General features: G+C 60.0%; 1 protein-coding gene across 4 annotated transcripts; it reads right to left on the bottom strand.

The window, feature by feature from the left end:
- Window positions 1-379: 379 nt before the first annotated feature.
- GET4 (guided entry of tail-anchored proteins factor 4) lies at window positions 380-27,883 on the bottom strand. Of its 4 annotated transcripts, XR_012091737.1 has the most exons (10): window positions 27,632-27,883; window positions 18,215-18,293; window positions 17,705-17,786; window positions 16,749-16,898; window positions 11,081-11,219; window positions 9,771-9,911; window positions 4,003-4,078; window positions 3,846-3,918; window positions 2,031-2,177; window positions 380-856 (listed from the first exon to the last, which is right to left on the bottom strand). XR_012091737.1 is itself a non-coding variant. In XM_008018898.3 (9 exons), the coding sequence occupies exons 1-9, from the start codon at window positions 27,784-27,786 to the stop codon at window positions 2,089-2,091; spliced, it is 984 nt and encodes a 327-aa protein (XP_008017089.1). In that variant the 5' UTR covers window positions 27,787-27,883; the 3' UTR covers window positions 1,072-2,088. The 4 variants fall into 4 exon arrangements, 3 of the variants coding, with proteins under 3 accessions (XP_008017089.1, XP_072868990.1, XP_072868989.1); XM_008018898.3 differs by lacking the exon at window positions 380-856 and having other exon boundaries at window positions 1,072-2,177; XM_073012889.1 differs by lacking the exons at window positions 380-856; window positions 27,632-27,883 and adding an exon at window positions 18,547-22,411 and having other exon boundaries at window positions 1,072-2,177.

Genomic DNA, 27,883 nt, shown 5'->3' on the forward strand with positions numbered 1-27,883 from the left:
CGTGCCCCCATGCTGGGCCCCTCAGCCCTCACACAGAACATGCTGAATCCCACTTCTCCAATGAGGAGCTGGGGCCCCAGGGCAGGGTGGAGGGGTCCCCAAGGGGGCTGTGCTGGTGAGGATGTGGGTGAGATACCCCCCACCTGGAGCTGAGACCCCAGGCAAGTGCCCCGCAGCCTCACCAGGCGCCATGGTCCAAACCCCAGCGGTGAGAGGACTGGGCCTGGGTCAGGGAGAGCCCTGGGCTGTGTGGACACACCCCCGGGGGCAACCAGCAGTGCCCACAGCCTCCCCACAGAGTGGAAGCGTGGGCACGTGCTGTGTGAGTGCGTGTCCCCACGTGTCCACGTGTACGCTGAGGACGCTGATGACCGTCACGTTTTAAAGACCACACAACAACTTTTTAATGGGGGAAAGCATTTTTCAAACCAGGCAAGAGGCACAGGCACAGAAGGTGGTCGCAGCAGGGGTCGCTCGCTGTCCAGCCCTCCCTGTGTGGACACAGCTGTGGGGAAGGGGCTCCCCTCGTGCGCAGCGTTCCCAGCAGGCATACGGATGGACCGTGACTCCGCCGCGAAGTCCTGAGGCAGGGAGAGGCGGACGCCGCGGTGCAGGCTCAGCACGGGCCACGGGGGGTCGTCTGCAGGGCTCTGGCCGGCTGTTCCTGCCGTCTCACGGGAAGCCGGAGTGACGCTGCACACACAATCCTGTCACTCCGGATCACACTCGCTATTCACAGCAAGTGCCACACGGCAGGGACGGGTGCCCGGTCAGCACCTAGGGCAGGGTGTGGGCTCTCTGCATGGCGCCTCCCTGGCAGCCCAAGGGCTTTGCTCCGAGGCTGCGACACCCAGACCTGGTGGATTTGGTTTTTATGAATTTCAACGAAATTACACAACTTTACCTCTAAAATCACAGCCGAGTGAACGTGAGACTTCCCGACAGCCCTCTGCTCCGTCCACGCACGGGCAGTCTGGCCACAGGGCACGCTCCTCTGGGGGCTCCCAGGCACAGCCCTGAGAGCAGAGGCCCCCACACCCACGGTGGGCGCCCGAGAAAGGACCAGCGTCGCACAGCCCAGTAGAAAGGGTTTATTTATGCGCAACGGTTCACACAAGCCTTCCTTAAATTCCACTTTACAGGAAATAAAGCTGTGCGTTTCCCCTTCCCATGCACAACTGTGTATCCATCTACAACTGTCATTTAACTGTGAAAAAACAGAGCGTCTCCCCTTTTGTCATTGTTCTGGTAACATCTGGAATAGCATCTGTGACAGAAAACGGGGCTGCTCACTCCTGGACCGGTTATTTGGTTAAAACCTAAAATGTCAGGTCAAAAAAATCAATCACCCAATACAAATAAATATTGCATTATGAAAGAGATGGGCAGAGTCCCATGGTATCCCTTTTTAAAGCGGCATTTCCAGCACAGCAGCGTGGCGCTGACGGAGACCGGCAGGGCGCAGCTCCGGGATGCCACATGGGACACAGCTGCAAGTACCCGTGGGCACCGTCCTGCCGCATGCGTCCCTCCACTGAGCCTGAGAACATGGCGCGGGCACGTGCGCTCCATCTGCGACGGGGACCAGTTCACCACGACCGCAGAGTGGCCCCGTGCTCAAAAACAGCCGCTCGCATCTGCAGACCACATGGGCCCGGCTGGGCGCTCATGTCCGAGGGCCAGCGCCTGCTTTGGTGACCGCAGCTATGCCGGACGCCAGGCAAGGAGCATGATGTGCCCAGTCCCCGCTGAGGACGGGCCTCCTGTGCTGCCCATCAGCCCTCCCGAAAGGACCCAGAACAAAGGAGTGGGAGCGGGTGACGCCGCGGCAAGGCCTGTGCTTTATTGTGGTCAATCTCGGGGGACGCGGCAGCCAGCAGGGGCGAGGCCCCGCTCCCGGGCCCCAGCAGCACAGCAACCCGCAGCCGCGCCACCCTGAGCCGCTGCACAGAAACAGACACGCGCCGGCACGCGGCCACCGCCAGCCTCAGGGCCGGGAGCCCCCAGGCGAGGAGCCACCCAGGACTCGCCTCTGAAACGTCCCTCGAGCCGTCGTCGACCGTGGTGTCTCCACGTGGCCCGGCCGCTTCAGTCCAGCTCGATTGGGCTGCCGTCGCTGGGGCTCTCCTCTCCCTCCTCCTGCTCTGAGGAGCCCATGAGGCTGCTCAGAAGGTTCCCTGGAAAGGAGGACACTGTGGCAGTCAGGCCCGGGCAGCCTCCCACAGGCCCCCAAGCCCCTCCTTCCCACAGACGTCTCATGAGGTGTCCCGGTGTCCCCGTGTCCCACGCAACCAGCAAAAGCCTCACAACGCTACTGTCTGCGACCCAGGAACCCCAGGACAGGACCCTCTGGAGGTCAGGGAGCCGATGGCCATAGAGAGACTGAAACCACGGAGCAGCCACGGGCGCTCTACAGAGCCGCCCTCCACGTCCACCAGCGGCACCAGGGGGCAGGCATGGAGGCCTGCAGAACCACCCTCCACGGAGGGCCCCACAGAGCCAACACCACCTCACGGAAATAACTCCTTCTTTTTTGAGACAGAGTTTGCTCTTGTTGCCCAGGCTGGAGTGCAGTGGCGTGATTTCGGCTCACTGCAACCTCCACCTCCCAGGTTCAAGCGACTCTCCTGCCTCAGTCTCCCTAGTAGCTGGAATTACAGGCATGCGCCACCACGATCGACTAATTTTGTATTTCCAGTAGAGATGGGGTTTCTCCATGTTGGTCAGGCTGGTCTCGAACTCCCGACCTCAGATGATCCGCCCACCTCGGCCTCCCAAAGTGCTGGGATCACAGGCGAGAGCCACCGCGCCTGGCCAGAAAGACACTTTTCAACAAAGGGAAGCGCTACCGTGGAGCACACGTGTGCCGCACCCTGTGGTGACACCCGAATCAACTGGATGCACCAAAGCTTCAACAGCTGCTCCCACAGGGGCCAACTGCAGTCACTGTCATCCGATTTTTACCCAATCAACTACTACTCTACATACAAAACCAAAGTCCAAAACGTCTCCTGAAACGAACAAATGAGACGTTACACCGTGTTCTCCGAATACAAAGACATGGCCATGGTGGTGTCACCCTCTCTTATCCACGATGTCACCCCAATCGCAGGACATGCCCGACGGCGCTTCTGTGGAACAGGAGCCCAGGCTGCGGTTTCAACAGGACAGCCATGCAGAAGTGTCAGGGCGCTCCTGACGGGTGTTGGGGGGAGGAGCCTGTGCCATGGGGGAGGAGCCTGTGCCGTGGGGCACAGTGAGGGCCAGTGTGTGTGGGTGGGCACCCCGGGAGGACGGGGCCTGCCACGCGATGCAGCTGCACCAGGGCAGACAGCTGTGGGGAGAGGTCACCGCCTCACACCTCCCACTAAACCCAAAGAGATGACACTGGGAAGGCAGGCGCCTCAGTGAGGGGCCTCTCCCGCGGTGGCGTGAGACACCACGCACAGACACCTGCCCCGCCATGACCCCACAGCCACAGCAGCACTGCCTGCCCCAGCAGAATGGCCGGCAGTGTCCGGGCACACCAGGCTCACACAGGCCACCTGGCATGGCGCACAGACAAACAGGTGAGCACACAGCCGGCCACGCGACGTGACCCCTGCCAGGAAGTGGGAGAAACCTCGGGGATGGGGAGCTCTGGAGTGGAGACGGGGCTGGGAGGCACCGTGCTACAATTCTCTACTCTAAAATATAATTTCCTATTAACAAAAAAAAGTTGAGAAACATTTGAAAGAGCAGAAAATCACTTCTACATGAAGGACCGCACTGGCCCTGCCTGGGCAGATGATGACCCCACACCGACCCAGGGCTGCAGTGGGCGTGGCAAGGGCGCCCCAGCTTACCGAGCAGGCCTCCGTAGGAAGACGTCTGCTTGGGCGGGACGCCGAAAAACAGCTGTCCTATGCGGTCCAGGTACTGCAAGGCAGAGGCAGCTGGCTCAGGAGCCGGCAGACCCAGGCCCTGGGGTCCCCTCCTCCCTCCCCAGCCCTGAGCGCTCACCTCGTTGTACATCGGGTCACGCCGGAGGGATGGCTGGTACTGCTCACATAGCACAGTGAACACCGTTAGCTTCCCACTGCGACACAGAAAACAGGGATGTGCTAGGTGAGAACAGGACCACACTCACCTGCACACACACACCACTCACCCACACCACTCACCCACACCACTCACCTGCACACACCACTCACCCACACCACTCACCCACACCACTCACCTGCACACACCACTCACCCACACCACTCACCTGCACACACCACTCACCCACACCACTCACCTGCACACACCACTCACCCGCACACACCACTCACCCACACACACCACTCACCCACACCACTCACCTGCACACACCACTCACCTGCACACACCACTCACCCACACCACTCACCTGCACACACCACTCACCCACACCACTCACCCACACCACTCACCTGCACACACCACTCACCTGCACACACCACTCACCCACACCACTCACCTGCACACACCACTCACCTGCACACACCACTCACCCACACCACTCACCTGCACACACCACTCACCTGCACACACCACTCACCCACACCACTCACCTGCACACACCACTCACCCACACCACTCACCTGCACACACCACTCACCTGCACACACCACTCACCTGCACACACCACTCACCTGCACACACCACTCACCCACACCACTCACCCACACCACTCACCTGCACACACCACTCACCCACACCACTCACCTGCACACACCACTCACCCACACCACTCACCTGCACACACCACTCACCCGCACCACTCACCCACACCACTCACCTGCACACACCACTCACCCACACCACTCACCCACACCACTCACCTGCACACACCACTCACCCGCACCACTCACCCGCACACACCACTCACCTACACACACCACTCACCCACACCACTCACCTGCACACACCACTCACCCGCACCACTCACCTGCACACACCACTCACCCACACCACTCACCCGCACCACTCACCTGCACACACCACTCACCCGCACCACTCACCCGCACACACCACTCACCCGCACCACTCACCCGCACACACCACTCACCTACACACACCACTCACCCACACCACTCACCTGCACACACCACTCACCCGCACCACTCACCCGCACACACCACTCACCTACACACAGCACTCACCCACACCACTCACCTGCACACACCACTCACCTGCACACACCACTCACCCGCACCACTCACCCGCACACACCACTCACCTACACACACCACTCACCCACACCACTCACCTGCACACACCACTCACCCGCACCACTCACCCGCACACACCACTCACCTACACACACCACTCACCCGCACCACTCACCCGCACACACCACTCACCTACACACACCACTCACCCGCACCACTCACCCGCACACACCACTCACCCGCACCACTCACCCGCACACACCACTCACCTACACACACCACTCACCCACACCACTCACCTGCACACACCACTCACCCGCACCACTCACCCGCACACACCACTCACCTGCACACACCACTCACCCGCACCACTCACCCGCACACACCACTCACCTACACACACCACTCACCCACACCACTCACCTGCACACACCACTCACCCGCACACACCACTCACCTACACACACCACTCACCCACACCACTCACCTGCACACACCACTCACCTGCACACACCACTCACCCACACCACTCACCTGCACACACCACTCACCTGCACACACCACTCACCCACACCACTCACCCACACCACGCACCTGCACACACCACTCACCCACACCACTCACCCACACCACTCACCTGCACACACCACTCACCCACACCACTCACCTGCACACACCACTCACCCACACCACTCACCTGCACACACCACTCACCCACACCACTCACCTGCACACACCACTCACCCGCACCACTCACCCACACCACTCACCTGCACACACCACTCACCCGCACCACTCACCCGCACACACCACTCACCTACACACACCACTCACCCACACCACTCACCTGCACACACCACTCACCCGCACCACTCACCTGCACACACCACTCAACCACACCACTCACCCGCACCACTCACCTGCACACACCACTCACCCGCACCACTCACCCGCACACACCACTCACCCGCACCACTCACCCGCACACACCACTCACCTACACACACCACTCACCCACACCACTCACCCGCACACACCACTCACCCACACCACTCACCCGCACACACCACTCACCCGCACCACTCACCCGCACACACCACTCACCCGCACCACTCACCCGCACACACCACTCACCCGCACACACCACTCACCCACACCACTCACCCGCACACACCACTCACCCACACCACTCACCTGCACACACCACTCACCCACACCACTCACCTGCACACACCACTCACCCGCACCACTCACCTGCACACACCACTCACCCGCACCACTCACCCACACCACTCACCTGCCCACACCACTCACCCGCACCACTCACCCGCACACACCACTCACCCGCACCACTCACCTGCACACACCACTCACCCGCACCACTCACCCACACCACTCACCCGCACACACCACTCACCCGCACACACCACTCACCCGCACCACTCACCAGCACACACCACTCACCCGCACACACCACTCACCCGCACACACCACTCACCCACACCACTCACCCGCACACACCACTCACCCGCACACACCACTCACCCACACCACTCACCCACACCACTCACCCGCACACACCACTCACCCGCACACACCACTCACCCACACCACTCACCTGCACACACCACTCACCCGCACCACTCACCCGCACACACCACTCACCCGCACCACTCACCCGCACACACCACTCACCCGCACCACTCACCAGCACACACCACTCACCCGCACCACTCACCCGCACCACTCACCCACACCACTCACCCACACCACTCACCAGCACACACCACTCACCCGCACCACTCACCCACACCACTCACCAGCACACACCACTCACCCACACCACTCACCCACACCACTCACCTGCACACACCACTCACCCACACCACTCACCCGCACACACCACTCACCTACACACACCACTCACCCGCACCACTCACCCACACCACTCACCCACACCACTCACCTGCACACACCACTCACCCACACCACTCACCCGCACACACCACTCACCTACACACACCACTCACCCACACCACTCACCCACACCACTCACCAGCACACACCACTCACCCACACCACTCACCTGCACACACCACTCACCCACACCACTCACCCACACCACTCACCCGCACCACTCACCCGCACGCACCACTCACCAGCACGCACCACTCACCCGCACCACTCACCCGCACCACTCACCCGCACCACTCACCAGCACACACCACTCACCCGCACCACTCACCCGCACCACTCACCCGCACCACTCACCCGCACCACTCACCAGCACACACCACTCACCCGCACCACTCACCCACACCACTCACCCGCACACACCACTCACCCACACCACTCACCCACACCACTCACCTGCACACACCACTCACCCACACCACTCACCCACACCACTCACCTGCACACACCACTCACCCACACCACTCACCTGCACACACCACTCACCCACACCACTCACCAGCACACACCACTCACCCGCACACACCACTCACCTACACACACCACTCACCCACACCACTCACCCGCACCACTCACCTGCACACACCACACCTAGGCCCAACACCCGCACACACCACCGCGCCTACACCCCACACCTGCCCACACCACTCACCTGCACACCACCGTACCTACACCCAACACACACCCACACCACGCCTACACCCAACACTCACCTTTACACACCACTGCGCCTACACCCAACACTTACCTGTACACACCACCGCACCTAGGCCCAACACCTGCACACACTACCGTGCCTAAACCCAACACCTGCACACGTCACACCTACACCACTCACCTGTGCACACCTACACCCATCTGCACACACCACTGCACCTATGCCCAACACACCTGCACACACCACCGCGCCTACACACAAGTCACCTGCACACACCACCACGCCTATATACACCACTGCGCCTACACCCAACATACACCTGCATACACCACACCTACACCCAACACTCACTTGCACACACCACTCACCTGCATACACTGCGCCTACACCACTCACCTGTGCACACTACCGAGCCTACACCCAGCACTCACCTGCACACACCACTCGCCTGCCCACACCGTGCCTACACACACCTGCCCACACCACTCACCTGCACACTACCGTACCTATACCCAACACACACTTGCACGCTGTGCCTACACCGCACACCCGCACACACCACCACACTTACGCCCAGTTTACCCGCACACACCACCATGCCTATACCCAACACTCACCTGCACACACCATTAACCCATACACCACCCCGCCTACACCCAGCACTGACCTGTGCACACCACCGCACCTAGGCCCAACACACCTGCACACACCACCGTGCCTACAAACTCACCTGTGCATCACTCACCTGCACACGTCACACCTACACCACTCACCTGCGCACACCACTCACCTGCACACACACCTACACTCAACACTCACCTGCACACACCACCGTGGCTACACACCACTCACCTGCACACACCACCGCGAGTACACCCAGCACTCACCTGCACACACCACTGCACCTACTCCCAACACTCACCTGCCCACACCACCGCACCTGCACTGAACACATACCTGCACTCACCACTCACCTGCACACACCACCGCGAGTACACCCAGCACTCACCTGCACACACCACCGCACCTGCACTGAACACATACCTGCACACACCACTGTGCCTACACCCAGCACTCACCTACACACACCACGCCTACACACTCAACACATGTGCGCACACCGTGCCTACACCCAGCACTCACCTGTGCATACCGCCACACCCACACCTAACACCTACAAACACCCACATGGCTACCCATGCCATGTCTACACTCAACACCTGCACACATACAGCAACCCATATTGCCACGTCTATACCCAATACACCTGCACGCCCCCACACAGCTACCCACACGTCTACAGACAACACACCTACACACCACACACCCACCCTCACCATGTCTACACCCAACACACATACTCGCACGTACCCCAACACAACTACCCACACCAGACACCCAATACCTGCACACACTCCCCCCTCTACATCTACAATACACCTGCACACATCCACACACACCCACACCACCACATGGACACCCAGCACCTGCACACACATCCCCCACAGCTACCCACACCATATCGACACCCAACTCACCTGCACACAACCCCCCACACCATCACGTCTACACTCACCCACCCCTGCACCCACAAGTCTACACCCAACACTCACCTGCACACACCCACACTACAGCACATACACGCACACAGCTACCCAACTACCATGTCTACACCCAACAGCCCTGCACACACACCCATACCACATCTACACCCAACACTCATACCCTATACATACACCCACACAGCTACCCCCACCACGGTTACACCCAACACTCATACCCTATACATACACCCACACAGCTACCCATACCATGTCTACACCCAACACTCATACCCTATATATACACCCACACAGCTACCCCCACCATGGCTACACTTGCACGCACATCCACACAGCTACCCCTGCCACGTCTACACACAACACACACATTTCACATCCCACCCCCAAGACACCAAGACACACCCGTCCACAGCCAGCAGCAGGAACCAGATGAAGTTGAGCAGCGGCTCCACAAACGGAGGCCCGTCCTCGATGGACGGGTGCTTCTGGGTGTACGTCGTGAAGACCACCGACGCGCTACTTTTGTTTTTTAAACAGAGAAACCTGGAAATGAGAACATGCTGGTGGTGGAAGGGCTGGAGGACACGGCTCCTGGCCGCACAGACGCCAGCCTCTGACACGTCCTTCCCAACCTCATGCGCCCACGGGTCCCGCGGCCCTAGGCACGGAGGCACCCAGTGCTTCACGCGTGTCTCCCCTCACATGCAGGGCACACCGGGGAAGCCTGAAATTCACAGGTGAAGAGAACGAAGCTTGGGAAGGTCACCAGGCTCCAGAGCTGGGCCCCAGCCTGAGCCCTATCTATGCGATGCACTGAGCAAGCTCTCCTCTCCTCAGGCTGCCCGCACCCTTCAGGCGCTGGCCCGCACCAGAACATTCAGTCACGGCCCAGCAGCTGGCGGGTGCCACACAGACCCTGGCTCCTGTTTGAGGAGGGCCCACGGGGAGGGCTCAGTGTCCCAGGGGCAGAGCCACTGTCAGCCCAGAGAAAACGTGTATGCAGCGCGGCGCAGAGCCACTGTCAGCCCAGAGAAAACGTGTACGCAACGCGGCGCAGAGCCAGGGAGCTCCAGGTTTGACCCAGCTTTTCATCTAAGTCGCGGACGCCAGCTCCTGGCAGAGCTCTGCAGTGCACAGCACCGAGGTCAGAGGGTGTCTGTCCCCAGATCCCACGTTAACTCCCCAACGCCCGCCTTGAAATCCACATTGTTCTGTGGGAAGACACTGATGGACACAAATAACGCTTTCATGAGAAAGGAAGCGGAGGCCAGCGCCTGGAGCAGGAGCGCCCGGAGCTTGGCCTGCAGGATGCCCCAGCGAGCTGGCGGGAGGGGTCGCGGGGTAGATGCTCACCATTCTATGACCTGGGTGTGCATTTCCGCGTTTCCAGATACTGCGGGAAGGAAGAGGCCGAGGCAGGCCTGAGGAGAGCAGAGGCCGCGGGGCCTCCCGGCAGCGGGCGAGAGGCGCAGTGTGGACGGCGCTCCAGTGGCCGTCGGGAAAGGGGGAGTTTCTAAGATACTTCTTGAAACTGGTTAAACTTATGAAAAACCATGGGTGCCTCTGGCTGACATGTGCGCTGTGGATTCTGCCCAGAGTGAACTCAGTTTATCCTGCAGCTCGGCTCGGGCAGGGGACAAGGGGACCTGCTCTAAGGCCGCCCGGCCAAGGCAGCGATGGAAGCCAAGACCCGAAGAGCCACAAACACCTACTGTAGCACGGCCTGGGCCACGAACATGTCCACCTCGCTGCGGAAGCCGCGGGACGTGGAGTATTCCACCAGCATGTTGGCACAGCCCTCCCCGTCTGCCGAGTGCAGAAAATGATACCGCGACTCACAATAGTTTTGTTCTGCAAAGGAAACACAGAAAAATTCGAATGCATTTCATGAATATAATATAGAACAGGAACAGTGGAAAGATACTCTATGTTAATTGTAGTCCACCTGCCCGCCCTGGAGGAGAGCCCAGCCAGAGCCCACAGGCAGAGGTACCCGACAGGGACTCAGAGCCGGCCCACACCTCACACACAGCACCACATAAACAGATCACCAGGGAACAGTCACTCAGCCAGGCAACACCTTCATCCTCCAGGCTCTCAGAGCTGCTTAATCCAATCACATTAACGTGCATCGTAATGATCAGTTACAGAGCGTTACCATGTGACCCTCCCCACCTACCAGAAGCAACGTACAGGGAGCAATGAAATCAGTGCCTCGCCAGTGCATCCAGCACGTAATCAACGTACAGGGAGCAATGAAATCAGGGCCTCGCCAGTGCATCCAGCACGTAATCAACGTACAGGGAGCAATGAAATCAGGGCCTCGCCAGTGCATCCAGCACGTAATCAACAGTCACAACAGCCTGATGTGCTCACACACTGACCCAACCATCAACCCTTGATATCTCAAAGGCACATTCCACTCCCAGGCCCCGTCCTAACACCCACTCACACTCTCTCCACTCCCAGGCCCCGTCTTAACACCCCCTCACACTGACTCCGCTCCCAGGCCCTGTCCTAACACCCGCTCACACTCACTCCACTCCCAGGCCCCGTCCTAACACCCGCTCACACTGACTCCGCTCCCAGGTCCCGTCCTAAACACCCGCTCACATTCACTCCACTCCCAGGCCCCATCCTAACACCCCCTCACACTGACTCCACTCCCAGGCCCTGTCCTAACACCCGCTCACACTCCACTCCCAGGCCCCGTCCTAACACCCGCTCACACTCACTCTGCTCCCAGGCCCCGTCCTAACACCCGCTCACACTCCGCTCCCAGGCCCCGTCCTAACACCCCCTCACACTGACTCCGCTCCCAGGCCCCGTCCTAACACCCGCTCACACTGACTCCGCTCCCAGGCCCCGTCCTAACACCCGCTCACACTCACTCCGCTCCCAGGCCCCGTCCTAACACCCGCTCACACTTTGCTCCCAGGCCCCGTCCTAACACCCGCTCACACTCACTCCACTCCCAGGCCCCGTCCTAACACCCGCTCACACTCTGCTCCCAGGCCCCGTCCTAACACCCGCTCACACTCCGCTCCCAGGTCCCGTCCTAACACCCCCTCACACTCCGCTCCCAGGCCCCGTCCTAACACCCACTCACACTCCGCTCCCAGGCCCCGTCCTAACACCCCCTCACACTGACTCCGCTCCCAGGCCCTGTCCTAACACCCGCTCACACTCCACTCCCAGGCCCCGTCCTAACACCCGCTCACACTGACTCCGCTCCCAGGCCCCGTCCTAACACCCCCTCACACTCACTCCAATCCCAGGCCCCGTCCTAACACCCCCTCACACTCTGCTCCCAGGCCCCGTCCTAACACCCGCTCACACTCCGCTCCCAGGCCCCGTCCTAACACCCGCTCACACTGACTCCACTCCCAGGCCCCGTCCTAACACCCGCTCACACTCCGCTCCCAGGCCCCGTCCTAACACCCGCTCACACTCCGCTCCCAGGCCCCGTCCTAACACCCACTCACACTCCGCTCCCAGGCCCCGTCCTAACACCCGCTCACACTGACTCCGCTCCCAGGCCCCGTCCTAACACCCCCTCACACTCTGCTCCCAGGCCCCGTCCTAACACCCGCTCACACTCCGCTCCCAGGCCCCGTCCTAACACCCGCTCACACTCACTCCACTCCCAGGCCCCGTCCTAACACCCGCTCACACTCCGCTCCCAGGCCCCGTCCTAACACCCGCTCACACTCCGCTCCCAGGCCCCGTCCTAACACCCGCTCACACTCACTCCACTCCCAGGCCCCGTCCTAACACCCGCTCACACTCCGCTCCCAGGCCCCGTCCTAACACCCACTCACACTCCGCTCCCAGGCCCCGTCCTAACACCCGCTCACACTGACTCCGCTCCCAGGCCCCGTCCTAACACCCGCTCACACTCCGCTCCCAGGCCCCGTCCTAACACCCGCTCACACTGACTCCGCTCCCAGGCCCCGTCCTAACACCCCCTCACACTCACTCCACTCCCAGGCCCCGTCCTAACACCCCCTCACACTCCGCTCCCAGGCCCCGTCCTAACACCCGCTCACACTCCGCTCCCAGGCCCCGTCCTAACACCCGCTCACACTCACTCCACTCCCAGGCCCCGTCCTAACACCCCCTCACACTCACTCCACTCCCAGGCCCCGTCCTAACACCCGCTCACACTCTGCTCCCAGGCCCCGTCCTAACACCCGCTCACACTCACTCCACTCCCAGGCCCCGTCCTAACACCCGCTCACACTCTGCTCCCAGGCCCCGTCCTAACACCCGCTCACACTCCGCTCCCAGGCCCCGTCCTAACACCCGCTCACACTCACTCCACTCCCAGGCCCCGTCCTAACACCTGCTCACACTCACTCCACTCCCAGACCTCGTCCTAACACCCGCTCACACTGACTCCGCTCCCAGGCCCCGTCCTAACACCCGCTCACACTCCGCTCCCAGGCCCCGTCCTAACACCCGCTCACACTGACTCCGCTCCCAGGCCCCGTCCTAACACCCCCTCACACTGACTCCGCTCCCAGGCCCCGTCCTAACACCCCCTCACACTCACTCCACTCCCAGGCCCCGTCCTAACACCCGCTCACACTCTGCTCCCAGGCCCCGTCCTAACACCCGCTCACACTCCGCTCCCAGGCCCCGTCCTAACACCCGCTCACACTCACTCCACTCCCAGGCCCCGTCCTAACACCTGCTCACACTCACTCCACTCCCAGACCTCGTCCTAACACCCGCTCACACTGACTCCGCTCCCAGGCCCCGTCCTAACACCCGCTCACACTCCGCTCCCAGGCCCCGTCCTAACACCCGCTCACACTGACTCCGCTCCCAGGCCCCGTCCTAACACCCCCTCACACTGACTCCGCTCCCAGGCCCCGTCCTAACACCCGCTCACACTCACTCCACTCCCAGGCCCCGTCCTAACACCCGCTCACACTCTGCTCCCAGACCCCGTCCTAACACCCGCTCACACTCACTCCACTCCCAGGCCCCGTCCTAACACCCGCTCACACTCTGCTCCCAGGCCCCGTCCTAACACCCGCTCACACTCCGCTCCCAGGCCCCGTCCTAACACCCGCTCACACTCACTCCACTCCCAGGCCCCATCCTAACACCCGCTCACACTCCGCTCCCAGGCCCCGTCCTAACACTGACTCCGCTCCCAGGCCCCATCCTAACACCCACTCACACTCACTCCACTCCCAGGCCCCGTCCTAACACCCGCTCACACTCACTCCGCTCCCAGGCCCCGTCCTAACACCTGCTCACACTCACTCCGCTCCCAGGCCCCATGCATGCCTTGGGAGCCCAGCCCTTCCTGTGGTGGAGATCTCAGCACTCACCAGGCGCCTGCCTCTCCCACCTAGTGGGCCCTTTCCCGACTGCGTTGCCCAACAGGAGCCTCCAGGGCCCTCCTGCTGCCTCTGTGGCTGCCAGAGTCCTTGTCACCTTGCTTTGTCTCCTGTTGTCTCCCTACACACCCAAACCTTTACCTATGGGTGTGATTTCATCCCCAGGAGGGAAGCACCAGGGAAGCACACAGCCCAAGTATCGTGGAGCCCCAGCGTCAGGTCCTGTATGGGGCCTGTGCTTAGGACCGCAGAGGCCGTGCGTGGCCACCTTGGCGTGGAGCAGGGCTGGGCTCCCCGGGTGAGGTCCATCGAAGTCTCACAGCACTGTCATGCTGTCGGAGACCTGGGCCCGCGCCTACCCCAGTGGGAGGCAGCCAGGGCCCCTCTTCAGAGGATCTCTGCGGACGCACCGAGCACAGCCCTCCCACGTGCTCCCTGGATTGCCTCAACCTAACCCCGTGGTGGGTGGGGAGATAGACACGTACGTCCCTCATGATCGCTTGTGCCTGTCTTAGGAACTGCCATGCAGGTCTCCTGGGCACTGGGCATCACCTGTCCCATGCTACCCACTGCCTGGCTCTCCCCACAGGGCCCGTGCGCAGGTGTGGCAAGGGCGGCCACCCAGTGTTGACGTAGGTGTTCCTGACTCATCCAAAAGATGGGCGACAGCTCCCAGGCAGGGTGTGGGGGCAGCTCCTGACTCCCCAACCTGGCAGTGGGACCCACACAGGCGGCAGCTCGCTAGGCAGGGCAGAGGAGGGTCATCTGCGGCCGTGTTCTGTGTGGAGGTGTGCTGGCTCGGGGACAGGTGGAGTACAGGAGGCCTGCTGTAGCCAGAGGCCAGGGAAGGTGGCAGCAGGTATGCTCCAGGGACCAAGGAGGCACCAGCCTGGGCCAGCCCCTTCTGAGGAAGGAGGCGACCACAGGGAAACTGAGGTGAGAGGTGGGCACTGGCTCATCTCCCTGTGGGTGCCCTGCCACTCGGCACACATCCAGGGCCGGGTTCTGCCAGGCTCCTCTGAGAAGAGCCTCCTAATTCTACTCGGATCTGCAACCTTCCCATTCCTGTCGCTTGGGGAGAAGGTCAGGAGGGTCTGCCAGGTGCCTGAGGGTGCTGAGCCTCCTGTCACAGCCCAGGCGGAACCTGCATGACCAGGGACAAGGTCGGACAGGCGTGCATTTCGGGGCTGCTGACGTGTGCAGAGCACACGGGCCCTCATGCAGCTGCCACCGCGCCGGGTGGAGCACAGCTGTGTCTAGGAGGAGCTGTTCAAGCTCAGAGCCCTGGTCTCTGGAGCAAAGGCCTTCAGCCGAGATCCAAGTTCCTAGAGCTTCCAATGCGGGGCTGCCCCGGGTACCGCCCCCCCACCCACCAAGTCCAGGCACACGCAGACCCGAGCAGGCCTCCCAACGGCAGGAAGGAAACCATCTCACGGTACTGGGGCCACTTGCCACCCCATTTCCCAGGGAATGCCCTGGGGAGGACGCTTCTAAACCCCCATTAGCACCATTCAAGTCACTCAATATTTCCCCAACACCACTCCCGCCTCAGAGCTGCAGAACACAGACAGCCAGACCCCACCACAGGGTGATTAACCCACACAGAGGCTTCATCGGCCCCACCACAGGGTGATTAATCCCCGCAAAGGCTTCATCAGAAGATGAGGTCAGTGTAAAGGAGAAAAACAAGGCATGGCATCATCCCAGCACTGGAAAGAACGTTCCAGAAAGGAGCAGCAGCATGTGTAGGCCCTGTGAGGGTGCGGCTGCCTCCTTGAGGGTCAGAACGTCCCACGGGAAGGCCTGGAGAGGTGGTCGCCTGCCCCCGTCTTGCAGCTTCTCAGGGGCAGTAGATCTGATCGGGGGCTTGGCATGGTGCACGGGCCTCCATGGACCAACCCACGTGACCACAGGGTGAAACCCCACCCCTGCCCCAGTGGGCGACCCTGATGGACTGGAATGCACAGTGCACATCAACGCCGTGAGAGCAGAGAGGGGCCCACGCCTGCCCTGGCCCCAGACCTACCTTTCCACAGGGTGAGGGCCAGCAGCTGGTGCAGACGGGGGTGGCCCAGCTTCCCGGAGCCGCCACTGGACCACTTCAGGGCTCTGGACACAAAGGCCACGCGCTCAGGAGAGTTGGGGTCCATCAGACTGAACACTTTAGCCAGATTTTCTGCAAAGAGCACAGACCCTCATCAGAGAAACGCACAGCAACTCCGGTTCTCTGTACCACACACCTTACGGAAGTGGATTTCATTCCACAACTACTTAACAGGGAGAGGAAGCTGGTGGGCGTCCCTGAGTGAGCCATGGGCCACCCTGCTGACCTGCCCACCGCGGTGCCAGCACCACGGGTCCCAGAGCACAGTGAGGAAGGACAGACACCCTGGCCGAGGCAGGGGCTGGGGAAGGTGCCGTGGGGAGTCTGGAGTCCAGGAACACCTGTGGCCGCTCTGGGTACCCGGCTCTGGCTCGGGGGCATCTCCCAGAGTAGCAGGGACTAGGAGTGGGACTCGCAGCCAGGCCGCCCACAGAAGGGCTTTGCTGACCCCACGCTCACCCGACAGGACACGCCGACAAGTCAAATCCCTGGACAAAATGGTGCCCCACCCTGAACCAGCGCCCACCTTGCCAGCTGGCGGGGAGGCCACTGTCCATCAGAGCAGGGGAGAGGCCAGGGCCCCGATCATACCCTGCCGACGAGTCACAGCAGGTGCTGCTCAGCCTGCAGTGTGCTCGGGCCAGGGCCAGCCAGGGGGCCTGGCTCACCGGGACCGGGTGAGAACTGCCTCTGCGGCAGGGTGAACCCCAGAGCACAAGACTCCCAAACACAGACACCAAACACGGCGGACCCCCAAACGCAGACACCAAACACGGCGGACCCCCAAACGCAGACACCAAACACGGCGCGCAGGCCCGGGGAGGGGCGCACCGGGGCCACCGTCACAGGGTCCCGGGGTGCACGGGCCAGATGCTCACCCAGCAGCTCGTCGGCCACCTCCACTTCTGCCTTCTCCAGTGACTCCAGGACAAGCATGGACAAGTCTGCTGCGCTGTTTTGCTACAAAAGAGAGAAACACACAAAAATCAAGAACAAAGCTCTGACCTGTCCAGGACAGAAAAGACAAGGCTGCGTTTCCAGCAGAAGCCAGAGCGCGGCCAGTGCTGAGGAGTCTATTCTGAGCACCACGTCCCTTGGTAATGCCGCCAAAAAACAGAGATCTCCTGGCCAAGAATCAAACGAAAATGGACAGGGCCGTTTATACCAAAATGCCCACTCAGCCCCACTGTGCACAAACGCAGCGCAGCGTCTCAGCCCTGAGAGTGGAGCAGCCGAGCCAGGGACTCCGGGCCCCTCCGCCACCCACAGCCCAGTGGCCAAGGCCCAGGGCAGCCCAAGGTATGCCCGTCAGGCCCCTCCCGTGTCACTCCCACCTCAACTTGCCTGCCCGGAGCAGGAAGGGACGCAGGAGGAACAAGACGGCTTACCTGACCATGGCTGAAGAACAGCAGGGCTCCCGAGTACATGAGCTCCCGGGCCTCCGCGTGCTTGCTCTGGGACATGTACCTGCCACAGAGAGGAGACCGTGAGCCGCACCCACACGTTCTCGCCACCACACTCCCCGCTCATCTTCAGGTCAGAAGCTAAAAACAAGGCGCCCAGGAACGGTGGCATCCTAAAAGCGGTGCTCCCCTTACGCACAGATGCTTTTCACCAAGAACAGGGCAGCAGCTCCCGAGGCCCAGGTGCTGTGTGAAGAGGGTCTGTCCTGGGCATCATGCTGACCATGAGGGAGCGTGGGGCGCCTCGGGACACTTACTAAGGCCCATCTGTGTCCAAATACGCCAGGAGCCAGAAAGCAGCCTCACCCTGGAGCAGCTCACTGGTTTCAGCAGCTGGGACCAGAAAGGCCACTGGGCGAGGCAGGAGGACAGGGAAGGAGCAGGGGATGTGCACGTGGCCACCTGAGAGCTCAGTGGCCACAGGCGGGGCCGAAGGATGGCGGACTCCAGGCTGGGGTCCCACCAAGGACAGTAATGGCTGTGACAGCAGCACCTTCTTCCCCCACGGGGCCAGTGTCCCTGCCCTCTGCCCCTCTGCGTGCCGCACTCCTCCCCCCAGGACAGGGAAGGGTCTGGGGTGCACCGTTGCATCACGTCCCCACTCCCAGAGCACCGTCGGCGGGGAAAGCTGGAGCTCCTCGGGCTACACAGGGACAGAGTCAGGGGCGGCGAGAGGCGTGGTGGGGACCAGTGTGCGACAGACGATGAGGAGAGAAGTCGAGATGGCCACACTGCTCTAAGCAGCAGAGCCCCTGCCGGTGAGAACAGCAGGCGTGGCGGGCAGGAGGCGGCCTCTGCTGGGACGCGCTGCACCTCCCAGGCCCAGTGGTGCGGCCCAGCACATGTTATTTCATCAGCTACACATTTTTCTTAACTGCCTTATCAAAAAATACATAACCAGTTAATCAGCTCTGTGTCTGTAAGCCAAATGTCCTTGGACAAAGCCTTGTTTAAAAATAAATCTAGTTAAAGAAAAATATTAAGTAAATGGCAGTGCAGACCAGACTCGGGGGCTCACACCTGTAATGTCAGCCCTTTGGGAGGCTGAGGTGGGAGGATCGCTTGAGCCCATGAGTTTGAGCCTGGCCTGGGCAACATAGTGAGACCCTGTCTCTACGAAAAACACAAAAATTAGCTGGGCATGGTGGTGTGCACCTGTGGCCCCAGCTACTCAGGAGGCTGAAGTGGGAGGACTGCTTGAGCCTGGGTAGCCGAGGCTGCAGTGAGCCACGATTGCACCACTGCACTGCAGTCTGGATGACAGAGCGAGGCGCCATCCCCCAAAAACAAACAAAAAACAATTGCAGTGCAGGTGGTAAACAGACACAGCAATGCCGGTGAGGGCCGGAATGTGAGCCTGGTGTTGCCAGGATGGGACGGCCGGCTGAGAACGCGAAGGGCTGGCTGCCCAGTTAACCACAGGAAAAGGGTTCCTCTTCAGAAGGCACTACAGCTGGGGATCCCAAACACACACAACCCCGCCATGACTGGGGCATCTTGTTAGCCTGGCACACATGCCTTCCCACCCGTCAGGCTGCACAGAGGCAGGGCACCAGGAGGGAAAAGCCTGTACCCAAGAAAGAAAGTGCCCCGCCCCCCGTCAGCCCGCAGGCCTCCGACGGGCCTCAGGTTTTGCTGCGCTCCCTGCACAGTGAAGGTTCTGCAGGGAGACCCACCCCAACACCACAGCAGGAGCCTCGACAGGACCATTGACTCTGTGACCGGCCATCCTGGCTCCAGTCCTGCAGGGCCGTGACTGACTCAGAGGAGGCCGGGAGCGGCCTGGCACAGGGCAATCTGGGAAAACAGGCTTCCAGACACACCCGGCCTCACGCTGCCGCCGGCAGGGCCATGGGCAGAACCGCATGCACTGACCCTGAGCAAGCACCACACCGGCTTCTGCTTACGCTGATACTACAGCATTCTGGATGCTTCTATCGGAGGTAAAGCAAGTGGTGGCAGCTTAAAAACCAGAAGAAGAAAAAGGACTCCTTGGAAGGCAGTGACCCATATTCCTGCACGAGAACCCTGCTGTGGGGGGCACTGCCAATGGTCTCGGCCCCCAGCCCAGCTTGGACTGCGCCTTGCGGCCCGCTCTCTTCTTCCCGGGGCAGCTGTGAGCCAGGCGAGGGGAAAAAGAACAGGAAGAGAATTCTGGGCACACAGTGGTCCCCGGCCTGGCTGGGGGTGCCCGTTTCCAGGTCCAGGAATGCCGGTGACGGGCAAACCGTCTAAAGCAGCTCTGAACATGGATGGCTTCCTCTTGCACTGGAGAATTTCGGAAGCTGTGAAGGATTCTGGCTTCCGGGTGACTAAGCCGGGACGGGTACCCTCTCAGGCCCGAGGCCAGGGAGAGTAGGGGGCAGCTGGGCAAGGCTGGGCCTTCTCCCGGCCCGGCTCTGCACGCTGCGCACCGTTGGCCGTGCTGTGTGGACACCCAGACATGCCTTCCAGACAGGGAAACGGCTTCTGCCTGCTGACAGGCGCTGAGAGCCAGGGAGCGATGGTGCTCTCTGCCGGTCAAAGCATCTGTATCCACAGAGCAAAGTGTCTGGACAAACAATCTAGCTGACTTTGCTCCTCTCTTACAAACACGTTAAAAAGTAGAACACAGACATGCAAGCCTGAGGACTACTGGCAGAAACTGTTGGTGTCAAATGAAGGAAGACCAAGCTCCTGGGGCGAATCCTGCCCTTCGCTCTCAGCAGAGGGAAGCTGGCTTGCGCATTCAGCCACCAGGGACGCGTGGAGGATGAAGAGGAAATACTCAAGACACACGCAGGTGCCGGGGACAGGCAGCCAGACCGACCTCACAAGGACCCCTGCACCGACTGCCGCGAGCTGAAGCCACCCGCCCCGATGCGGGGCTCCTGCAGGGAGTGTGAGGCCGCTCCGCTCTGCCAGGACTCACTCTGAGAAGGGACCTGAGCCGCCAAGCACAGCTCCTTCACACGACGCCCCTCTTGGGCCCTGGGCTACGGTGTGCACCGCACACACTGGACCATTTTCCTTTAAAAAATCTCTTTAGATGACTGAAGAAACAAAAGAAGCTCAGAGACCACAATAAAAAAAAATCAGGCAAACACATTGCAAGAGCAACCATGTGGCAGGAGGAGCCGGACCCACCACTGTGTGGGCGGCTGCTGCAGGTCACTGCCTCCCAGGCTGCGGTCTCAGCCACATCAAGTTTCTAAAAGTGAATCTACAAATACTGCAGCCAAGGCTGAGGCCCCTCAAGGCCTGGATGGTGGCTCCGAAGAGCACTAATAATCCGTTCGGCCTGGATGCCGACTCCTCAACCCAGCAGGGAAAAGTGTGGAGAAATCAGGTGATGACCATAACCAGTGCCATCTATGGGGCAAGGTCGGCTTCTCTCTAGCATAACCAGGTGAACCAGGTCGGTTTCTCTCTAGCACAACCAGGCGAACCAGGAGCTGCTGCGCGACTTCTGTGGGGTGCACACCCAGGGATACCAAACCTGCTGGGTTCCCAATTCCTTCCTCTCCTTCACCTTAAACTGCTGTGGCTGTGAGTTAAAACAGCATCTCTTGGATGGGCGCAGTGGCTCACACCTGTAATCCCAGCACTTTGGGGGGCCGAGGCAGGTGGATCACGAGGTCAGGAGATCGAGACCATCAAGCTAACACAATGAAACCCTGTCTCTACGAAAAATACAAAACATTAGCCGGGCGAGGTGGCGGGCACCTGTAGTCCCAGCTACTCGGGAGGCTGAGGCAGGAGAACGGCATGAACCTGGGAGGCGGAGCTTGCAGTGAGCTGAGATCGCGCCACTGCACTCCAGTCTGGGTGACAGTGCGAGACTCTGTCTCCAAAAAAAAAAAAAAGGGTATCTCTTGGGAACCCTTGTACCCTGCTGGTGGGAGTGTAAATTAGCTGAACCATCCTGGAAAGCAGTGTAGCAACTCTTCAAAGAACTAAGAACAGAGCTGCCATTCGACTCGGCAATCCCACTGCTGCATATATACCCCGAGAACTCTAAATGGTTCTGCCATAAAGACGCACGCACTCAAACGCTCACTGCAGCACCACTCACGACCGCACAGACGTGGAATCAAGCTGGGGGCCTGTGAGTAGCAGATGGATAAAGAGAATGTGGTCCATATATACCGTGGAGTACTATGCAGCCATAAAAAGGAACGAGATCATGCCCTTTGCAGGAACTTGGAAGGAGCCGGAGGCCATTATCCTTCACAAACTAACGCAGGAACAGAATCCCGGATACTACATGTTCTCACTTCCGAGTGAAAGCTGAATGATGAGAACACAGGGACAGAAAGGGGCCAACACACACCGGGGCCTGCCTGAGGGAAGAGGAAGAGACTCAAAAATCATTTTAACAAAACTGTCAGGTACCCATGCTTGGTACCCGGTGCTGAAATAATCTGTACCACAAACCCCAGTCACGAGTTTACCTATATAACAAGCCTGCACACAGACCTGAGGCTAAAATAAACATTAGAATATTTAAAAATAAATCAACAAAGCCTGCACACAAACCCGAGGCTTAAACAAACATTAGAATATTTAAAAATACGTCAACGAACACTGTCTTTTGGCAGATTCACCTGACAGCTGAACAGAGAAATGATTCTGCTGGAGACACAAAGGGAACACCATTCAGCAATGAAAGGAACTGCGGACTCTCCCGGAGGAGTCTCCCAGTCACCATGGTGCGTGAATTCAAGCGGTTAGACAGCGCACATTGTGATTCCACGTACATAAAAGTCCAGGAAACGCCACCTCACCTAAGTGCAGCCCGCAGATGCATGGGTGCCAGGGGTGCGGAGGGGTGGGAGTGGGGGCGAGGAGGCCTGGTTGCAGAGCCCCACAGAGCCATGATATATTCCATGTCTTGACTGGTCATAGTTCACTCATGTCAGACCTCACCAAATTACACATTTTTCATAAATATTTAAATGTAAACGTGCAATTATATATATTTATGGGCAGAAAAGCATTTTAAAAAATGGCTGGGTGCTATGGCTCCCACCTATAATCCCAGCACTTTGGGAGGCTGAGGCAGGCGGATCACCTGACGTCAGGAGTTCGAGACCAGCCTGGCCAACACGGTGAAACTCCATCTCTACAAAAAATACAAAAATTGGCCAGGCGTGGTGGCAGGCGCCTGTAGTCCCAGCTGCTCATGAGGCTGAGGCACAAGCATTGCCTGAACCTGAGAGGCAGAGGCTGCAGTGAGCTGAGATCGCGCCACTGTTCTCCAACCTGAGCAACAGAGCGAGACTCTTGTCTCAAAAAACAAAGAGCGTAACTTGGGGAATGTGACTTCTCCGGAAGCGACCCACCCATGGAGTGCTCTGAAGCAGAGCTGGGAATCCACATGGAATTCTACCCTGGAAAGACAAGGACACTGTCTCAGCGGGTGACAGTGAGGGTGACAGTGAGGTGACAGCTGCCACTGCTGACTCAGTCTTCATTCCTGGCTTGAAAGGCTCCAAGCCAAGGTATGAGAGGTTCAGTAACGTGTCCTGGGCCCCGTAAGAGGTGGCGTGTGACCCCAAAGTCCAGGCTTTCTGAGCTAAGCCGCACCATGCCCGGGTCCCGTGCCAGGTGACCCCACAACGTCACACGTGGCCAGAAGGCTTCCCTTCCCTAGAGGCTTCCCTTCCTTCTAGGCTTCCCTTCCCTAGAGGGCTTAAGGGCACAGAACACTCATCACCTCCCCAGTTTCACTGTGAAAATACTCCCTCGACCAGGCACTTATCACTGAAAACCAAAACTGACAAATCCCGTCACCGTAGAAGTGGCTCAAAACAAGGAACACTGTGTTTATTTTGGGGAGATCCACTTTTGCTGGTTAATCATTGGGCAAATATTTATTTATTTATCGAGACGGAATTTCTCTCGTCACCCAGGCTGGTGTGCAGTGGCACAATCTCGGCTAATCGCAACCTCCAGCTCCCGGGTTCAAGTGATTCTCCTGCCTCAGCCTCCCGAGTAGCTGGGATTACAGGCGGGCGCCACCACACCCAGCTAATTCTGTATTTTTAGTAGAGACAGGGTTTCTCCATGTTGGCCAGGCTGGTCTTGAACTCCTGACCTCAGGTGATCCACCTGCCTCGGCCTCCCAGTGTGTTGGGATTACAGGCGTGAGCCACCACTGCCTGGCAAATTCAGCAAATATTTATATACAAATCTCTAGGCATGGCAGGCATCAGGGTGAATCTTGAACGACATAAAAGTTCCTCATCACACAGCTCTATGGCCCCTCTACCCACTGGAAGGCTCGCGTTCTATGGTTTAGTAACTACTGACACCTTCGCCTTGATCCCTGAAGAACAATCAGGTTGAAGGCACTATCACAACCCGTGCCATTTGGGAGCTGCTACACGTTCAGTGACAAATTCAACCAGCAGTAAAAACGTATCGCCGTAAGCGTCATGCACCAAAGACTTGTTTCTGCCAGAGATAAAATTAGTAGTTTCATCTAAGGAGGAAAGCAAATCTCTTTCTAAACCAATTAAACAGCTCAGTTTTCAAAAAAGAAAAGCATCTACAACACAACAGTAAGACGCAATGTAGCCTGCCTGGTGTGCATTTATAGTATGTCGAGGTTCATAGAAAATTCTGGAAACGAGGCTGCCCTTCAGGTCATGTAAGATGTCTCCTCATAAGCCTACGATCAGGGACTCACGTCCACTGTCCTCAGCCCGGGCTGTACAAACAACGTGAACACAAACAACGTGACCCTGAGGCCAGGGTCTCATCCCAGCCCGTTCGGGTCAGCTAAGATTGACAACTACTGACAGAAACACTCCTGTTTCCTCATTTCCTGGCATAAACGAGTAAGCAGCGACATGACGTCTACTCCCTGGCCGGGGCTGGTAAGCTCACCTTCGCTTGGGCTCACCAGCACCCAGCCCCACTGCAGTGCGGACCAATGGCCTACCCAGGCTCCATGCCAGCCAGCGGGGCGCAGGCACAGGCCAGGCACTACAGACCGTGTTTAATTCGAGCATAAGCCAGCAAACGATAACCAAAGCAGCACCTCTAGAGTTCTCCAGATAACAACTGGACTTGCTATGGAGAGAAAGGATTTAAAATCTAGGCCCAGCGGAGGATGTTCAGGGAATGGAGCTGTTCTGTGTGATGTTCTGACGCGGTTTCTCATCCCCACGCACACCAAGCGCGAACTCGGATGTGGCAGATGGGTCCCTGAAGGACTCCACTCTGGAGGGGTGTCCGTGGGGCGGGAGGCTGTCCAAGGAGGGGATTTAGGACATACTGCACTCCATTTTGCTGCAAACTAAAAACTGCTCTAAAAAGTAAAGTCTACTGGCCGGGCGCGGTGGCTCATGCCTGTAATCCCAGCACTTTGGGGGGCCGAGGCGGGCGGATCACGAAGTCAGGAGTTCGAGACTGGCCTGGCCAACATGGTGAAATCCCGTCTCCACTAAAAATACAAAACTTAGCCGGGCATGGTGGCGCGCGCCTGTAATTCCAGCTTCTCAGGAGGCTGAGGCAGGAGAATAGCTTGAACTCGGGAGGTGGAGGTTGCAGTGAGCCGAGATCGCGCCACTGCACTCCAGTCTGGGACAGAGGACAGAGCAAGACTCCATCTCAAAAAAAAAAAAAAAGTTTATTAAAAGGAAAAAACTCCTGAAGACCAAACCAAATAAAACCAGGCCTAAACTGTATGAAAGCCAGACTGCCCTTAAACACAATACCAAGACATCCACTGTCCTGTGGCAGTTTAGAAGTAAAAGGTACCCCACGGAAGTGACTAAATCCTCTGAACTTATCTTTAAAACAGACTCAATCCCTCCAGTGACTGGCCAAACTGGTCCCTGACCTGAGCCGTAAGAGATAACCTGATATGCACAATTTACAGGATGCCACACACAGAACAACTGAAACATTTTTGCAGTAACTCTATGACAGCAGAAATACTGTAACAGAGCAGTCCTGAAGAGATCAACCAAGCCACGAAGCAGCCTGGAACTTCCAAGCGGTCACAGTCCCGAGGGGCGTGCAGTTAACCCAGCACAGCCAGCTCTGCCCGCGCTCGCCCTCCAGGCTGCACCGGGCCGCGCGGGTGTCACCGAGCCTAGGTCCAGAGGCGGCTGACTCGGTTCGGCAGGCCGGGCGGCGTCAACAGAGAAGCGGTTTCACCCTCAGCCTGGACCCTCGGTGAGAGGAACGCCAGCCAGCGACTTCCTGTGGAGCCCGGTGTAGGGCCCAGCTGGAGAACCTGAAGGCCAGGAGGGAGGCAGGGAGGTGGGGGAATGTGGAACAGGTGGCGGCCAGGGGAGAGGGTGGGAAGGCAAGGGGAGGCCCAGAGAGGTGGAGGCAGAGGAAGGGGACGGGGAGGCCGGGCAGGAAGGCCTGAGAAAGGGGGGGAGGGAGAGGTGAAGGCCTGGGAAGGCCAAGGGGAGGGGAACAGGTGGAGACCAAGGGAGAGGTGGAGGGAGATGGGGGAGGGGCGGTGGAGCCAGAGAACACGGAGGGGAGGCCGGGCACGGAGGTCTGGGACAGGGAGGTATGGGGTGGGGAGCAGGTGAAGGCCTGGGGGAAGGAAGCGGAGTGGGGGAGGCCACGGGAGAGGTGGGCGAGGTCCAGGGGCGGTGGAGGCTAGGAGAGGGAAGCCGAAAAGGACGAGGCTGGGGAGAGAGCGAGCCGGGGTTGGGGGCAGGAGGAAGAGAGAGAAGGGGGGCCCGGGGGATGCCAGGGAAAAAGGCGGGGGGCAGAGGGAGGCCGCGGAGAGAAAGGGAGTGGGGCCAGGGGGAGGCCGGGGAGAGAGAGACGGGAGTGGCGGCGGGGGGGCCAGGGAGAGAGAGGGAGACGGAGGGAGCAGTGGGAAGCCAGGGAGAGCGAGGCGGGGGGCAAGGAGAGGCCGAGGAGAGAGAGACGAGGGGCGGGGGGAGGCCGCGGAGAGAGAGACAGAAGAAGAAGAGGGAGGCCAGGGAGAGAGAGGGAAACCAAGGGTGTGGGGGCGGCCGAGGAGAGAGACCGAAGGGCGAGTGTGGGGTCGGCCGAGGAGACAGAGGGAGGCTGAGGGGCGTGGGGGGGCGGAGGAGGGAACAGGTGGAAACTAGGGGCAGGGGAAGGCCAGGGAGGAACGCGGGGGAGGGGAGAGAACCCGAGGCGGGAGTCGGAGGCCGAGGGGCCGGGGCGCCGGGCCAGGCAGGGCCAAACCCGGGACGCGCGGCTCAGACCCTCCGCCGGGCGACCCGCGGCCCCTGGCTCACTCGCCCCCGCGACAGGCAGCGGCGCGGGCCAATGGGGGCGCGGGGCGAGGCGCCGCGGCCAATGGGAGGCGGCGGGGGCGGGCGCCGGGCCGCGGCGAGGGCCGGGCGCGGGTACCTGAAGAACAGGGTCCGGTACATCTGGTGCGCCTCGTAGTAGTCGCCCTTCTCGACGCTGGCGCGCAGCTTGCCCTCCACACGCTGGACGCCGCCGCGGTTGCGGCCGCCGTTCCGGGAGTTCTCCTGCTCGGCCATCGCCGCCGCCGCCGCCATCGGGCCGGCGCTCCGCGCAGGGCTGACGCTGTCGCAGGCGCGGTCGGCAGCGCCTCCCGGCTTCCGTCCCGGCGGCCGCCCGACGCCCTTCTACGGT

The sequence above is a fragment of the Chlorocebus sabaeus genome, chromosome 28, assembly GCF_047675955.1.
Source record: "Chlorocebus sabaeus isolate Y175 chromosome 28, mChlSab1.0.hap1, whole genome shotgun sequence".
Taxonomy (NCBI): Eukaryota; Metazoa; Chordata; class Mammalia; order Primates; family Cercopithecidae; genus Chlorocebus; species Chlorocebus sabaeus.